The sequence below is a fragment of the Cavia porcellus genome, unplaced genomic scaffold, assembly GCF_034190915.1.
Source record: "Cavia porcellus strain 051 isolate PalLab524CR breed Dunkin Hartley unplaced genomic scaffold, mCavPor4.1 scaffold_2, whole genome shotgun sequence".
In the NCBI taxonomy this organism is placed as follows: Eukaryota; Metazoa; Chordata; class Mammalia; order Rodentia; family Caviidae; genus Cavia; species Cavia porcellus.
Window position 1 is genome coordinate 24,827,968 of NW_026947485.1, and position 17,807 is coordinate 24,845,774.

General features: G+C 46.0%; 2 protein-coding genes across 11 annotated transcripts in view; one reads left to right on the forward strand and one right to left on the reverse strand.

Annotated features, from left to right (window-relative positions):
- The window catches only part of Dnah11 (dynein axonemal heavy chain 11), a 298,369-nt gene extending 294,288 nt beyond the window's left edge, over positions 1 to 4,081 (forward strand). For all 8 annotated transcript variants that reach the window (XM_063239334.1, XM_063239325.1, XM_013152435.3 and 5 more), the window contains 3 exons: positions 1,890 to 2,002; positions 2,424 to 2,564; positions 3,284 to 4,081. In XM_063239334.1, coding sequence (XP_063095404.1) covers positions 1,890 to 2,002; positions 2,424 to 2,564; positions 3,284 to 3,531 — 502 coding nt within the window. In that variant the 3' untranslated portion in view covers positions 3,532 to 4,081. The remainder of the gene's footprint in view (positions 1 to 1,889; positions 2,003 to 2,423; positions 2,565 to 3,283) is intronic.
- The window catches only part of Cdca7l (cell division cycle associated 7 like), a 38,365-nt gene continuing 23,749 nt past the window's right edge, over positions 3,192 to 17,807 (reverse strand). The window contains exons 2-10 of one of the 3 annotated variants that reach the window (XM_003469826.5): positions 16,494 to 16,634; positions 11,925 to 12,059; positions 9,734 to 10,102; positions 8,313 to 8,384; positions 8,039 to 8,209; positions 7,201 to 7,326; positions 6,200 to 6,349; positions 5,017 to 5,153; positions 3,192 to 4,544 (exon numbers count right to left, since the gene is read on the reverse strand). In XM_003469826.5, the coding sequence (XP_003469874.2) occupies positions 4,514 to 4,544; positions 5,017 to 5,153; positions 6,200 to 6,349; positions 7,201 to 7,326; positions 8,039 to 8,209; positions 8,313 to 8,384; positions 9,734 to 10,102; positions 11,925 to 12,059; positions 16,494 to 16,634 (1,332 nt within the window). In that variant the 3' untranslated portion in view covers positions 3,192 to 4,513. Of the gene's footprint in view, positions 4,545 to 5,016; positions 5,154 to 6,199; positions 6,350 to 7,200; positions 7,327 to 8,038; positions 8,210 to 8,312; positions 8,385 to 9,733; positions 10,103 to 11,924; positions 12,060 to 16,493; positions 16,638 to 17,807 lie in introns of all 3 variants that reach the window. The other 2 variants (XM_063239369.1, XM_013152438.3) reach the window with 2 other exon arrangements.

A 17,807-nucleotide genomic window follows, 5' to 3' on the forward strand; every position in this document is an offset into this window, starting at 1 on the left:
ACAGTGACTCTTTTTTCTATCTTGTGTGTCCTAACTCCAGTTTCCTAGCACCAAGTAAATACACTTGTCATTCCTCCACAAGTTTCTCTTTACCCCGAAGGTCCTACAAGTCCACTACAGTATTTGGTTGTGGATTTTTAAGAAATGTATTCTGGCGCTTCTTGCACTTGTGCTGTCATAAAGGTGAGGCCCTCAGGTCTCGAGTGTTGCTTTCCTCTCCATTTTCATTATCTTTACCCAAACTATTTTCACTATACAGATTTGCAGTATTTCAGTCAGTTCTAGCTGATTTTCATTCTGTCTCAAAGAGATAGTTTCTTCCCGACAACTGTCATTGTCTGTTTTTCCAATATTTCTCCTATTTTCTGAATTATAAACCTTCGTATTTGTTGGATTTGCTCATGGACTTTCATGCTGGTCTGTTATATTCACACCTGGAAGACGAGGTAGGCATCACTGTTCTGTCCAGTGCCACTGCAGAGATGGCCGAGGTCAGCAGTGTCTGCCCTCTCTAAATAGCTTGTTTTCCTCCTGCAACTCAAGGAATTTATATTTATATGCCATATTATAATTCAGGTTCTCAGTACTGATTATTCCAAATTTTGTAGTGATTTTCTAGTAATATTATAGATTGAAATCTATGATTTAAGGAAACTGAAGTTTTCTGTTAGAATTTAGTATCAGACGTTTTAGTTCAGCCTTCATCCGTTTTCCCTCTAACCTATTTGTCTTTTTCCTCCATTTGATTCTGCTGCTTTGTTTTTATTCCTATAACCTATTTTCCCTTCCTTCCTGGAATTTTCCAGCCTAATCTTTTTCTTTACTGGCCCTAAATCACAATCCTGTTCATGTAAGTAGTCTTTTTTTTTTTTTTTCTTTAATCGTCTGGCTTCCCTTTGACCCAGGAATCTTTTTCTCCCAGTGCTTTTCCTGTTCATTCTGTGTGTAGAGCCCTGTTCCTTTTTGCTATGTTCAAGTACAGTTTTACTAAAGCAGCTGTAAGAATGTAAAGTGAGGCAGGGCACCAGGAAGGCCCATGTTCTAAGCTAGCAGGTAAACACTGTCTTCTTGGCCTGTAGTCAATCAAACGCCTCAGGCAGATACTCCACCACTACGGTCTGTGCGGGACGAGTCCTCATCCACGCCACTTCCTCTACAACCAGGAGCCACACCAGTTCCCCTGGCCTGCCTGTGACACTCTCCTCTTGCTGACTGCCACTCTGCTGGCTTCTGTGAGCCTCTGCGCTCTGTGCTCCTCACTCAGCCCCTTTTCAGCAGCCCTCAAACCTCCGTGTCAAGGCATCAAGTGTCCCCAAGTTTGATCAGAGCTCGTTTCCTTAGCTTCATGAACCAGGTTACAAACAGGAGCTGTGTAGCACTCTGGGGATGAGATCCTCTTTTTAGGCACCATGTGACTCTCCCAGGTAATTCCATGTATCACCACGTGCTGTCTCTGCCTGTCACCTTCCCTGGCAGCTCCGTCTGGGCACAAGGCCCTCTCTCCCTTCATCAGACTCGAGTGTTCTCTGGTGTGAACTCACCATGTCTTGCACCTCCTCTTGGCTCTTCTCAGCCCCGTTCACACAGGTGACTTTCGTATATACATCACGTGGCACTGGGAGGCTCTAAAATGGGTGAATAAATGCAGAATTTTCCCCATTGTTCATTTTTCCTGCCTCTAATAGTAATGTTATAGGTGTCAAGTCTCCACAGGAAACTGCTCCTTAAAAGGAGGGTGCCCTGCAAATCACCACAGGAGGGCTTTACTGCCCTCAGCGGTGTGCCTGTGCATTGCCACCACTTTCCCTGGTCCTTTTTTCAGGATTATATTGGAGGGCATCTGTTTTACCAAACAGCATGTTGATTTTTTCCTACCTTCCACTGACCAGGTTTAACGACCTCCTTTTACGCTGCCGAGAACTCGACACTTGGACCCAAGACCTTGCCCTTCCAGCCGTTGTGTGGCTTTCTGGCTTCTTCAACCCTCAGTCTTTCTTAACTGGTAAGGGTGGAGAAAGGGCAACTGGATGCCCTGGGGACCCCGGTAGTCCTTCCTTGCTTTGCCTGACGATTCTCCCTGCCCTGCTCACCAATCCCCCAGCAGCAGCCATTACAAAGAGGCTGCAAGAGTAACAGTGGCAACTACAGCAGGATTAAAGTTGCAGTCGGTGGTGAGCAGGAGGGGGAAGGATCCCCAAGAACAGTGCAAACGCAAGCACAGACAAAACAGAAACCACTGTTCAGCAGACTGTGACACAAGCAAGTTATAAACTAAGTGGCCTTAGTTTGCCAAGCTCTACCCTGCAGCAGCACCAAGCAAAATACACAGGACCCTAAAACTTCCCATGGCATTACAGAGTGCCTCAGCCTCTGAGCCCTATTTATATACAGCTTCTTAATCTTATTCCTATTCCTTCTCCAAGCAATCATGCAGACCATGGCTCGAAAAAATGAGTGGCCGCTGGACAGAATGTGTCTAACTGTGGATGTTACCAAAAAAGTAAAGGAAGATTACAGCCATGCCCCAAGGGAAGGTGCATATCTCCACGGACTCCAAATGGAAGGTGAGCCACCAGGAGTGCCTGGGGTAGCTTCCTCACTAGGTCCAAGATGGTATTTCTCCTTGTTTCTTAAGATCCAGTCACACAACAGTTTCATGCTAAGGGATGCTTCTCATGTCCCTTCTTACAAAGCAAGTACCAGTGTGTGCATTCAGTATAAGCCAACTTGAGCCTCCTGGGATGATGACTGTCACTTCAACTGCACACAAATATTTGGTGTTAATGCCCCAGGACAACTCAAGACCTACACTGTATTGCGTTTCAATACAAAGCTGTTAGTAACTTTGCTCTAATTTTTGCTACCAGACTTTCCAAACTTTTCCAATACCTTTGGCACTGCACATCTCTAAATGAATTAGACTCTAGGTTTTCCAAATTTGATTATGCACTATTTTGCAGGACATCTAGTCTTTGCCAGGATGTGCCCCAATTCAGATATTTAAGGGCAGGATCAGCAATTCCAGTGATCAGAACTTGTTCTAAGAAAAAGCATGCTGAACTGGAGATTTCTTACACTTTAGCCATTATACATGGAACAATAATGTATGTCTAAGATAGGCAAGTTAAACTCTCTCAAGTCTCAGTCATGGGCCAGCAAGGTTAGGATGCCACTGACAAGAAAAGACATGATAAAATCAGAATGTTTATTGCCTCAGTTAGAATATCAGTTTGAACATGCCCCACACATGCCACACAGTTGGCAACTGCTGTTTTTGCCATAGGTGCCAGATGGGACATCCAGTGTGGAACTATTGTTGAAGCTCGTCTCAAGGAGCTGACGTCCATGATGCCGGTCATCTTTGCCAAAGCCATCCCCATGGACAGACAAGAAACCAAACACACCTATGAATGCCCTGTGTACATCAACAAAATGAGGGGCCCCACATACATCTGGACCTTCAGGCTGAAGACCAAAGAGAAGACAGCCAAGTGGGTGCTGGCAGGCGTGGCTCTGCTGCTAGAAGCATAAGGGAGCCCTTGTACAGAGACACGTGCTCCAGCCTGCAGCAGAACACAGTGAGAATGTCCTATTGTGCTGGCTCCTATTAATTTATTCTACTTAAGAGCATAAAACATTCTAACTTATGTAATTTTTTTAGTAACTTATATGTGCATTTAGTTTTTAAAACAGTATCCTTAAACAGTGGAGAATGTGACAAAAAGCAAATATTGAAAATGCTAGAAACCTGCTTAGGAAGTATGTTCAGTGATTTTAGCTTTCCTGGGTTCTCTGAAACCCCATCTCTCAACACAAAAATATAGTCTCTCACATTTTCACCAAGCTTCTACTGAACCTCAAAAACCATGCAGCTTGAAGGGGAATTTCAGTTCTTATGGACAGTAAACATCAAAATCTTTTTAAATTAAAACTTAGCCCTTAAAATTCTCTCAAAACTAGAAGCAGCAGGCAAGTCATAAATGAAAAAACAGGCACTCTAAGGCCTCCAGTGTCTGTAACACAACAGTCCACTTTAGTTTTAATAAAAATTAAAAAAAAAAACAAACTAGTAACTCTGATATCATGTGGTTAATTGCACTTTGTAATTCAGGGAAACATTCTTCAGTATACTATATGGTCTGAGCCAATCACTTGGGCTACAACAAACTAAAAGGCAATAATGCCAGTTAAAAAAAGGCATAGGAAAGCAGTTTGGTAAGTAAAAGGTACTAAAGGAAAGAGCTGCTTATACAAGGTCTTCTTGGTACCTTACCTGAACTTTAAACTGTGCTTCTGAATCATACTAAAGAACAAAACCTGTATACCGGAATATAGATCCCTTTGCTTGCTTTTCCTGAAAAATCTTTTTAAGTATATATTTTTTAAAACAGTATTCAGAAACAGTCAACTCTACAAAGAATTCCTGTATGAAAATACAACTTTAAGAAATCTTAGGCACAAATGGTATGCATCTCTTCTTGGAATACTCTGAGATGAATCGCTCCTTTTCCTCTCATTTGTCTTTTACCAGCTGCTTCTGTAAGCTGAGGAAAAAGATGAGAAGAATTACAAACCCTACAAAGTACCAGCCCCCGTCTCCCGTCAAATATAACTGCGTCCCCTGGACAGTATGTGTGCCAAGTGTGACACTGTTCACTCCTGCACTCTGAAACCAAGCTTACAGAAATGGCACTTGTAGCCCACAGCTGCCTTCACCCCAGTGCATGCAGCCTAAGCTCTGCTCTCCGCTCAGTGTGGTTATCACAGCTCCCCTCTGGCTCTTCACAGTCCCCCCTCAGCCAGCCCCATCTAGTTCTCCCATTTCTCTTTTGTAACCCAAAGGGCCATTTTGGGTAGGAGAGAGTTTCCCAATAGGGAAAGTAACATTTCTGAGCTTCTTCAGTGCAAACAGACACAGGACGGATAGCTCTGGAGGTATTCCCTATCGTCAGCCATGCGATGAGGCAACCCCTACCTGCTAGAGGGTTCTCCACTTCTAAATTGCTGGAGACTCACCTTTCCAGATATTCCTTAACATTATCGTAACCATAAAACTTGGCTAGATGAATGAGGATCCCTGTGGCACAGCGGCCATCACGCTTCCGACAGTAACTGCAGTTACAGATTCCACGGCAGGGAGGACACATCCAATCCTAGAAGAGAGGTGGTGGCAGAAATGTCCCCCATTACCTACGGGCTCTGGCAAGACCAGGGTCTCTGATAAAGGCTGCCTCAGCGGGCTGTTTCTCCCGTCTGCACCACACTGACTTTCCATGGGAGAGGAATTATCCAGTGTATTGCCTTTCTTCTCCAGGGAACCCCTCAAGGCTGAGTATTCCATGCCACTGAGAAATGGACTGTTTTAGACAAGACCGGCAACCATGTGATTCGTGCAGGCCCCTCCTCCAAACTTAGGGAGCCTTTCAAGTGCATCAAGGTACTGCAGACTCACAATGCCCAAGTCACAAACCCTAAGTTAGCCGTGGTTTTAGGAGCAAGAATTTCAGCTCTCCCATTACTTTCAATTACTTAACCGGAACAGTATGTCTGTAAACTGGGGACAGTATATGCACTCCTATTACTAGTAAAAAAGTGGTTACTTAAAAGCACAGACCCCAGAAAGCAAGGCTGCTCAGGTTCAAGGTCACACCCACTAACCAGGCACTGCCATCTCATTTCCAGAGAGAACTGAAACAAAAAAGGTTACATACCTACTTCTTTTTTTTTTTTTTTTTTGTCTTTTTCCTTTTTATCGGTACTGGGGATCGAGCTCACGACTGCCTGCTTGCAAGGCAGGCGCTTATGCTGCTGAGCTAAATTCCCCAGCCCCTACATATCTACTTCTTAAGACACACAAGAAGCACTCAATGCTGTGATATGCCTACCCTGGCCTGGACCAAGAAAATGACAGTCACTGCTAGAGGAAAGCCACAAGATTCACTTGCACAAAAGCAGACAACTGTACAGAAGTTTAGCTCAAACACTGGAATACTCAATGCACACTTCTCCCCCACTGTCAGCCAGCTTGTTCCCTGTCCACAAGGAAATGCTGTTTTTCATTTCTCGTAGTCTTAGGATGTCAGAGGAAAGTGATGAGGGCCCTACAAAACCCAGAGCCCTGGAGGCCCCCTGCTTCCCTGCTTCTCTACTTCCCTGCTTCATTCATATGATTTCCAGCAAATGCCAGTACTGCTCCTACCGGGTCCAGCAACGCCGATCTCACATCCTCGCCATAGCGATTACGCAGGCATGGTCCACAGAACTGGCCTCGCACCCCGCCGCAGCTCTGATTCCGACACACTGTCTTGGTATCGATGGTCTTCTGCCGACACTGGTGGCATGTGTTACCCTACGGGGAAAGGCTTGAGCAGTGAACACGGGAATTTGTGCAGTGATCCTGTGAGGCCAGACACTGACACCTACATTATCATGTGCACAAGGCACTGCCTCCCACCCAGAATCAAGTAGGATCATTTCTCCAGGACAAACCACAGCAGCCTCTGCCAGATGTAAGCACTTCAGTTCCCAAGCCAGAAACACACATCAGAGGCAATCTGAAAGCCCAGGAGGAATGACATCATCACATAGACAGGAAGAATGCTCAGAAGAGAGACTGAGGCAGGCACAGTGGAGCCCCCAGGAAGCAACAGGTGATTGAGTGTGATGGGCCCAGGCTGCATCGATCAGCTCCAGCCTAGTGCTAGAGACCGGGGGCCTTCGGAGTAAAATCTTCTGGCTTTACAATGTTCACAGTTCAATTAAAAACACTTTAATACTACCTTACGATGGCGCCCTATCAGTTATCAAAAAGAAGTGACACAAGCCACCCTTGAAATCACTGTTTAGAAGACCACTTAACCCACTTCTTACCAACCAGCTGCCAAACTTCTATTACCCCCACTACAGTTTTTCAATATATAAGATACTAAGTAATAAAAAGATGATAAAACAGGTGCTTTTCTGAACAATGCACCACTTCCCCCAGATTATCTGCATGCTGGAGGATCACTGCCTCCCCCATCTTCCTGCTCCCAGCCATCGCTCAGCTCACCCTTGACCCTGCAAATGAAAGCCTGCTTCCAGTTCCTCATGAAGACAGGACCTCATAGTTTTAAAACGATGGAGGATTTCAAATAGCAGTGCTTTGGATACCCTTGTAAGAATCACAAGCACACAAATCGTTAATAACGTATCATTTACCAGAACTTTATCATAGATTTTATCTCGAACAGTTATGGCAACATTTTCCAAGTCCTCTTCAGTGATATCCTCCACTGGCCGAAATGAAGATGCACGCCGCCGCCGTCGGTACCTCTGGCATTTCCCCTGCAAAATGGACAACAGAAGAACCTGGAATGAGACACATGGAGCCATTCAAAAGTAATATTAAAATTGTAAGCTTTCTTGAGCTCTAACACCACTAATGCTGAGATGGCTCTGCTGCTGTTTCCCTGGTTTCATCTACGCAGTTATTGGCTGTGCTCCTGCCCAGGCCAAGCTCCCTTCTTGGCACGGAGATACAGCAATGAAAGGCTTGGACTTTGGGATTGGGATTTCTACTGACAACTTTGTGGAAATAAGGAAATGTATCACATTACATAGCCAAGCCTGCGCATAGGGAAGTTCCTGGTTTCTCCCTCCGCACTGAAGGCCCTGGAAAGGTCCCATCTGTGAAAACAGTAAAGTCCAAAGGAATTTCTGAATGTGCCACCTGCAAACCATGGAGCTGATTGGAGCTGTTCACAGGCCTTTTTTGTCTCTACTAGTGATCAAGTAGAATTCAGCTCATGAAGAATAAAACAGTGAGCTGCTCCTCGGCTCAGTTTGGATATAGGACACACTCAGACTTAGTGCTCCTCTCAAAGAGTGGCCCCGGGGCACCAGCATCTCCTGGAACATGGTGGAAATGCAAGTTCTCAGCTGCTCGCTCCTAAGTCAGAAACTGCATCTGTGACCAGCTGTGGGGTGACCCGATCAATACACATTCGGTCGAGGGAGCACTGGGTTAAACCATAATAATTTATTAGACAGCAAATACCCCACTAATTGTCTTCCTTCTTCTAAAACTATAAAACTCTTCTGCAAATTTTGTGGCAGAGACAGTGAAGTTTTCTAGGGCAAACTTCTCCGGGGGCCTCGCACTTCGAGTTGGGTTCATGCGCCTTGTGATCTGTCCCTCCGAGAAGGCCCGTCGCACTGTTTTCTTCTTCTGAAACCAAGAGCACAGACAGATCCAACTGGATAAAAGTCATCTGGTAACTGATTATCAAACACCAATGCTGGTCTGAATATTTGGAAGGAGTTCCACTTACAGAAGCTGAGGTCGGGGTTCGAACCGGGAAGAAATCTGGCATCGAGTTCAATTCCGCCAATAACTGAGCAAGCTAAGGTTCAGAATGAAAGAAAGGATCTGATGTGAGTCCATGCTGCCAACCCAGGTCATCCACCACCTCTCACAAGTGTTTGATTTTGCTACTGAGTAGTTTACATGAACCTCAACGTGACACTTTTAATCTTATATGTGAAGTCTTTATACTTCCAGAGGTGAGAAGCTGATGGTATCTGAATCAATTTTACAAGTCAATTTTATGCCTACTCCTTATCTACAGGGACAATATGACACCACAAACAAAGGCCAGGAAACCCACCTCCTCCCCAGTCAGTTTCACACTGAGCCTCTGATTAGCAGTGTGACCCAGGACAAATTTTACCTGCCCAAATCTCAAGTTTAAGCATATCCAAACACCAAAGAGCTCAAAACTAGATGACTTCAATGGTAGAGTTCAAAAGTCACTTCTCACCAATAAAAATAATTCCCAAAGATACTCCCAAATGAGTACTTCATTAACACCAAGCCACAGGCACTAATGTGCCAATGAGAAAATTTAATTAGGATTAATTTTAGACTTATACAAGGACACCTCTAAAAAATCACTTACAACCCAGTTCTGAGAAAAGAAAGTGCTAAACATTTCCCATAGCCAAGCACAAATATTTCTTAGATAAAAATTATCCTAAAAGAAAGCTTTCCATTTTCATATCAGACAGATGATTGCACATGCAGTGTCACTATTTATGCTTTTTCAAGGAAAATGAGAAAAAAATGTACCAAAATGAAAACTTAAGAATCTTAAAAAAAAAAAATCAGTACAAAATTATGAAGCAACTAGTGATTCTCAAAAGTGATCAAAGGCAGCTACTGACCATATATGGAAAAACTGAATACACATTTTAAAAACCCACTTTGTTCCATTAATTGTCCTGACAAAGATACTTAAAAATGAATTAGGTTGCTTAATTCCTAGACCTTTCCCATTCTTCAAATGACATCTCCATGTAGAGCGGTTTCCAGGCAAAGGCTGCCTGCTGCCCTGCCCAGGGCAACTCTTCCTGGCCCCAGAGCAGCCTGTTCCCCTTTGATTCCCTCTGCCAGAGACAGTGCAGCTCTGCTCACCCCAGTACTGCTAATGATACAGAACTCAAACCGATAAACCCCAAGCGGCGTCAGCAACTGCCTCCCCATAAGGGCTCTGGAAGAACAGTCCTGGAGCCTTTTCTAGTCCCACATCACAGCTGATGGTATAATATTGCTTTAGGTTAAGAAAAGAAAAAGGACACACACTCTCTAGAGCCCGTTTTTCCCAAAGACAGAGCGGTGGCCATGCTAGAGGCTGTCCCCGAGCCTCAGCATCTGCCGTCAGAGCCCGGCCGGCCCGGCCGCGCGGGGCCTCACCATGGCCTTGTTCTCCTTGATGTTCATGGTCCGCTTCAGCAGCGCGTCCGAGCCCTCCTGGCTCTCATCCCTGGAGTCGTCCTCAGACTCGGAGTCGGAACGCTCCCTTTCCAGCGCCTGGCTGCAGCTTTTCTTTCTTCCCATAATTTTTTTACCGTCCTGTAAGTATGAGCTAGAAAACAACTCAGAGGAACTGTTTTTATCCAGCTTCTTTGCCAGTTTCTTGGAAGGGAACTGAAAGGCTACTCGAAGGCCAATGCTGCTGTTTCTGGGTCTGCCTTTCCTGGCTGCAGGCTTTTCTTCATCATCATCCTCTTCCTCACTCGCCAGAGTGGCTTTGCCACTGTCACTCAAGTCTGACTCCACAAGCTAAGGAAATACAAGAACAAAGACACTGTCTGCAAAAGACCTACTGCCCCCAAAACCCATTCATTTCAAAGTACTCTGAAGTAAAACGCTTCTTCCTATTACTGGCTTCCTGAGCTCTTCAGCTAAACACACACATCTTTTTCATGAATGAAAACAAAGCACAGGCAATCAATTGCCAAACTGTGCACCCATCACATCATCAACAGGCTGAGAGCAGTCACCGACTGGTGGGCCTCCTGTGAACAACAAGATGGCGCACCCGGAAGGGAGGTCAAGTGAGGCAGAGCCAAAGAAATGGGTAGGTACAACAACAGAGTTAGCTTTAGATAAGAATGGCAGGCACAAGTGGGGAATGCAAGCAGTTCCAACCGACAGCAGGAGCAGGACTCACAAAACAAAGCTCAACAAACCAACTCCAGTGAAGTGATCAAGGGCAGGAAGAGGACCTGCCACTGAGGTTAATGGGGACGGCCATCTTCAGGGCCCTGTGGGCCCTACGTCAAGCCTTCAGAACCCACAGGGTAAAATCAAGTCATGAGCTCAAAAATTCTCACTGCAATCTCACGCCAAAGTTCTAATCACCACATGCTACAAATCTCTCCTGCATTAAAACCTCACTTGGTTTTCAAGTGAGAACTCCGAACAGGTGGTAACAGGTGACACCATCCAGGAGACATGAAATAACACCTGAGATATGACTGGGACTCAGCAACAGTCTAGAGAGTTTTATTCAAGTTCAAGGACATCTAGGCCTCATTCATTACAACAAGGGGGAAAACTCAAGCCTGGGAACCACTCTCAGGGAGTCCTCCAGATGGCCGCCACAGGCACAGCAGCAACAGGATGGACCATGGACGCAGTCTACAACACTGCCTCCTCTTCACGACTCCCGAAATTCTAGTTGGACTCAAGGTAGAGATGAGAGGAAGGAAAAAATGCAGATGGTTGCCAACCCTGGGCACCAACCCACACCAACTGGAGAAGTAAGAGTGGTTCATACCCTGACTTTTCACATTAGTAGCTTCCGAATTCAAAATGGGAGTAGTGGAGGCATGCAAAGAATTCGATCTTTAAATTTAATTATTCTGAAAACATCTAAATATTTACGCATACACAGACAGATATTGTGCTTTAAAGTCATCCAGTGAGCAGAAAACTGGCCTCAATGTAAGAAAATAAAAAAGACTGACCACATGCTCTAAGAGCATGAAGGGCTGCGAGCAGACTTGCCTGGGCCCCCATTAGCACTAACACCTGTCAGCATCCAAACCAAGATGCAGAGGACAACTCCAAGTCTGCACCACAGCTGCTTTCAACACACTCAATTCAAACCTCACAAAACAGAAAAGGGCTTGAATGAACGTGTCACCCCAAGACAGAGTGAAAAGACAAAAAAGGCTCAAGAATTCCTGGCAGAAACTCTTCATAAGGACAGTTAAGGACACCTGGGACACATCCCCAGCAGCACAAGGCAAAGACAAATGGATTTTCTCTAAGAGATGAATGACTAGCAGACCCAGGATTAGCCTTAGAGTAGTAATTTTTATGTATGTTAATTGGCTTACAAAATACAGTGCCACGTTTTCATTCCCCAGCTCTTTATTTTGCATTTTAAGACAGGGTCTCCTTAAGTCACTAAGATAGCCAGGCACTAAGCCAGGCTGGGCTCAAACCTGCAATCCTCCTGCCTCAGCCTCTCAAATTCCTGGGATTACTGGCATGGCCACCAAGCAACTTCAAGTAACTTCTTAGGAATAAAATCACAATTGAAAAACAAGACTAGAACTATAAGCCCACAGCCCTTTGCGTTGATTATTATTACCATTACTTCTGGGTTACTCTTTATGCTCAGCTCACTCTGTGTAAATCCTTCAAAGTCTTCAGTCTCTGAGTCAGTGTCCTCTATAAAAATTCTTCTCAGTTCATCCGTGAAGTATTCAGAACGGAAACGCACATCCTGCAAAATTAAAAATGCACATATATGTCAGAGACAGGAATAGATTAGAGATTATTAGGGAAGGGGAGAATTCCCCAGTCTCCCCTTCCCCAGTGTTCAATGGGTACAGGTTTCTGTGGAGACGATGAAAAGTTCTGGAGACAGATGCGAGTGACAATTTCACAACCTGGCAAACATACTTAATGGCACTTCACTGTACAAAAGGGCTAATGTGGAAAACTTTGTATTACATATATTTTACACTAAACACACATATACATTTTCTTAAAGCTTACAGAAATGAGCACCTACAAGCTAGGGGGGGTGACATGCACTGTAATCCCACCAGGAGGGAGACTGAGGCAGGAAGATCACAAGTTCAAGTCCCACCTGGAACACTTAGTGAGATGCTGTCTCACAAAAAATCAAAAGGGATGGGGATGTAGTCAGTGGGAAGGTCCTGGGTTGAAATTCCAATAGCACACACACATTGGACAGTTTCTAAAATACCAAAATGACTGCCACCTTCATCACTCCAGGCATGGCTGGTAAGTACTGAGGGAATCCAGCTTCTGCGCCCGCAGAGCTGAAAACCAGGAATGTCCTGCATTCACTCAGAACACACACAAAAAAGGAAAGAGGGCCCGACAGGAACACCTACCCGCCTTCCACACGCAGGCTTCTGCCCGAGCACCACCCAGAACCTGCGTCTGCTCCCTTGCAGGGCCAGGACCCTCACGGCCCTCAGCCACTGCAGGACAGACTGGACTGGCTCCACGGCCAGATGGTGATACACAGCTGCCACCTCCGTGGCCCGGAGCACCTGTCCCACAGGTGAGAGTGAGTGGCCACAGTTCCACTGCAGACGAGCAGAGGCCAGGACGTCACATGTTAAAGTCAGCAGCCAACACAGCAGTGCACAGCGCTAACTCCCAGCACTCGATGAGAGGTGAGGCAGATGGCAAGTGTGACTTCCACCAGGGCAAATTTGCAAGACCGTGTCTCAACATAAAAGTAATTAACAAGGCCTAGGGATACAGCCCAGTGCAGAGGGCCTGGGTTCAGTCCCCAGTACTTCAAAAAAAGCGGGGGAAGCTATTTCCCAATAATGACTTTTATCATAGTATACCAAAAAAAAAAAAAAAAAAGAAAAAAGGGAAAGAGCTCTTTTAATAGGAGAAAGAAAGAACTGCAGAACGGAAAACAGACCCCTGTGGGCAGCCTTCTTCGAGCCCCAACACCCCAGGGCTTCTGCCCTCAGACTCAAGGCACCTGCGCTCCTCCCACCCCCCAATGGCAATGACCCCTCATCATGCCACAGTAGGTTGGGACTCCCTGGCTCCTCCCTGCCTTCCCCTGACTTTAACTATATACTTCCTCAAGCTCAGATATCTTTGAAAAAAACAGATATAATAGATTAGCAGAAAAATAGGGACAGAGAAAGAAATGCCTACATCTAGCATTTTAAGCTTTAAAATGTCTCCTACGAATTATTATGGGTAACAGGAGTGCATTTGCTCAAGAGTAAATTGCTTTGTTCCTTGGCTGATAGTAGTCTCGCGAGAAAAAAGAAAGGGAAGTCTTTGAAAAGTGAAATTCAAATTGTGTTAAAGGGAGACCAGCATGGGCACCACACACTGTGCACTAAGGTGCAGGCCTTGCTCGGCTGATCAGAAGGGATCCGAGTGTGCAGGGCTGAAAGCGGAAGACTGGGACGATCTCTGAGAAGAGCCAGGGACACAGGGAGGCTTCTGATGAAGGCCACCGCTCACCGGGGGCAGGGAACATCTGCCTCGGCCCCCGCAGGCCGTTCTAGGACAATGCGTCTGTCCACATTTCATGAAATATCCAGAGCTCCCACCTAGCGCCTGAAGAGAACAGATCAAGGCCTAGAGCAGTGAGTCCAACTTTTCAGTCCTTTCTGGCCTTTTCTATCCTTTTTCTTTCCTCAGAGGGCAGCTGGCAGCCTGGGGGAAATCACATCCTTGGTGACCAAGCCCAGTGGGAAAAAAATCTAAAGCGTGTAAAGCCTGTTTTTCACGTAAGTGTGTACAAAACCATTTTGTACCCAGACTCTCATGCACTGTGGGCTGCAAACTTCACACAGCTGTTTGCTCTCCAGAATGTGTTCATCTTACTTCAAAATCAATATAGGGCCCTTTGCTGTGGGCCTCAGTCACCCATAGCTACTGGGACCACAACCCTAAGCAAATAACAGACAGGAGGAGGAGGTGCCACAGGTGGTTCAGTTCATTTTTTAATCTGTGTGACGTGAAAACGGACTGCAGAGCAATGAATGGCCTGCTGAGCCAGTCTGATGGCACCCATTTCTGCTGTACCCAGCACTCACCCGCGGTGCTCATTCTGTAGTCATGCAGGGTGCTGGGTGCTTGATAGAGGAGGCAAAGGACAGCGTGAGGACAGAAGGTCAGAGTCAGGGAAGTGAGAAGCACCCCCAGTATGAGGTGCCCCTCTCGGAGAGCTTATAACCTCGCAGGGGACCTGGACGAGTCCCGAGGAGACCTCGGTGAGAGCCAGGCCTGAGGAAGACACACACAATACTGCACACGAAAGGGAAGCAGCACCATCTGAACTGGACCCGAACCAAGACCAAGTCTAGAGAAACAGTAAGGAGCACAGCACAGGCAGGGCCAACTGAGGCCCAGTGGACAGAAAGGCGGAACCATGCACGATGAGGGGACCAACCCAGTGCCCCTCACGGAAGTACAGCAGGGAGGGAAGGAAGCCAAGGACGGTAATGGACGCTGAACTGCTGGCCCTACGCTGGCATCAGCTCAACTGTGCACTTGTGGACGTGAAGCCTTCACATCTTCCCCTACCTGAGCTTTGGTTTCACCACCTGTAAAATGGGACAGTGACAACACCTTCAGCTGCCCAGGAGGGCCATGGGGAAGTGCAGTGTCTGCATGGAAAGCACACGGCACACTGTCACAGCTGTCCACAGCCTGCTTGGGCCAGGGTGGGGCAGGAGGAAGGACAGGCGTACTGGAAAAGCAGTTGTGGCAGCAAAAGCAGCAGCGCTGCTCCTGAATGCCCAGCCTGTGCCGGGCTGTGCACCGGGCCCTTTACACTGCTCAGACTGGACAGGCCACAGGCTCCCTCACTGCCTGACCCTGTGCAGGAGCTGGCGGAGCCCTGACCAGAGAGCATTCCACAAGAGATCCAGGAGGGTGCAGGGGGCAGGGTGCAGGCTGCAGGGGTGAGGACAACTGCAGAAGGAAGAGAAGGGAAGCCATGCACACTTCCTCAACTCCTGGATGGCAGTCAGGGACGTGGGAAAGGAGTAGGAAGAAGAGCAGGCAGAGGAGGAGCCAAGAATAACAGGCGGAAATTTAAAAAAAAAAAAAAAATGGAGAAAGGGGGAAGCCAGACAAGCAAGCAGAGGAGGGAAAATGGTGCGCTTCAGTGGTCCCTTCAGAACCCAGAGCAGTCCAGCTGACAGTCAGAAGCACGTCTGGGGCTGGACAGAGAAGCTGGGCTGCACATAAAACAACGTGGCAACAGCCACAAGCAGGACCGCTGAGCTCAGTGAGATTGCTAAATATGTTAGGAAACAGCCACATTTAGGGATAGGGAAAAAGAGATGTCAGCACACAGCATGAGGTCTCACAGAGCGGGGAAATCGGAGGAAGTGACTTCAGGGTCCAAGGCTGTGGAGACATCAAGTAAGAGGCAGGCCAGAGACTGCGGAGGCCGGCAGCCCAGAAAGCACCATGCCCACCTAGGTCAGAACACACGCCGACCAGTCATGAAGCAGGCCCTCCTGCATGTACAGCCAGCCGCTCTCCTTGGGTCTGCCCTGTGGAAGACGCAAGGTGGTTTAGTTTACAGTCTTGGAGGAGAAGCTGTGGTAGAGGGAGAATGGGGAGTTTTTAAGTGTTACAATGAACTCAGAAGAAAAGGCCACTGAAGGCTAGGTGTTCTGACTTGCCGTTCCACAACTAAGGCACAACATAAACCTCCAGGAATCTAACTCTCGGAGAACTGGAACTTGCATTTGCTACTGATCAAAGTAATTAAAGAAAGAATAATGGTCTCCCTAGACAGACTCTCACTGCAGGTCCACAGTGAGACCATTGTCTCACAGTGACTGCACATTTCGTGTAGGTCTGCAAAGCAGGGCAGCCTCCCCTGCCACCTGCGTGGGAGGACCCTGCACACAGCCTCACCCCAGGTGACAGCCCAGAAAATGGATTTGATCATGTGAGGTCCTTTTATTGAAAAAATGTATTTTAATGGGCAGGATTAAAACAGCAAACATGAACAGAATCCTCCTCCCAGTTCCTTAAAACATGAAGGCATAATGTTCTAAAATACACTGCTCAATAACTAATTGATATGCCCAATCTTGGACCACACTGGAATCAAAGACCATCCGTGTTAGGAAGGAGGCTTCCAGACAAACACATCTGCGTTGGAAAGAAGCATCCGTACCTGTTTTCTCAACTCCAGGGAGTCAAAACTATCACAGCTCTCCTCTGAGGACAGGGTTTCCATGGGAACATCATCTCGGAAACCAAGGAACTCTTCATCATCACTGGGGGCGTTAAAGATGTCAGCTACTTCTTTAGGGATCTGCTTGAGATTCAAAAGAAAAGGATAAAACTGGGGCTGCTGCAATCACTTAGATTCCTAGAGGAGAGCAGGAACCATCTTCACCTGTCCTATCACACTGCACGGTCGCCCAGAACAAAAACCCTGAACAAAAAAGACTTCAGCTGTGACCTCAGCAAAAGACAGAAGATCCAGTTCTAGACACAAGTCCTGTCTAACGCAGAATGGTGCGGCCATGCCTAGACAGAAACCATTTTTGATTTCTTGACATGGAGAGTCAAAGGGTGGAAGGGAAAAAAAAAAAAAAAGCGACAGTTTCTGAAAAACCAATGATCTTTTTCCTCTTCAAAACCACACACACACACACATATATATATATAACTTTCATATACATAAAAAGACTCCTTCAAAAAAAATTTTTTTTTGGTACCAGGGATCGAACTCGCAATCTTATGCTTGCCAAGCAGAAGCTTACACCACTGAACTAAATCTCCAGCGACTCTCTCAAATGTTAAGCTCCTCTTTTCTTAATCTCAACCTATGTTCATTCTCCTTCTGTCAGATATAAAAGCTCATGAAACTAATGGTGTTCCTTCTTTTCTATACTTAACATCAATTTAAGTAGCTGTAGAATTAATTCCAAGAGAATTTAAATGCCACTAGGGTAATTACTCCCACAGAAAATGCTGTCAACACACTTAATCTAACAAATAATATTTTCCTGGGAATTCATTTTTTTCTATCAATCATTTTTCAAAAAGTTCAAGCACACAGAAAAGTAAAACTTAAAATCAGAAACACCTATAGATCCTTCACTTTTGGTCTCCATATTTGTTTTTTTTTTTTTTTTCTCCGTCCCTTTCAACAAACATGAAGCTGAACCACAGAGCAGTGCTGACGAACCTTTTAGAGCTGCAGATACACAAACAGCTCTCTGCAGTGCCCCTGCCATCAGTTTGCCCCCACCGTGGTGGGCAGCTGTTAACAGGACCATCTCCACTGTGAAATATGAGCCGAGCTACACACTGTGAACGTTATTTGCACACATGCTAATTTGTCTTAAAACACTTCCGCAGTGTACATCTCCCCCAGGACAACGACATTCTTCTAGAGAATGACAAAACAACAATTGTACCTAAAACAATGAACATTAATTCAGTAATATCATTTACTGTTAATTATTTTAATGATAGT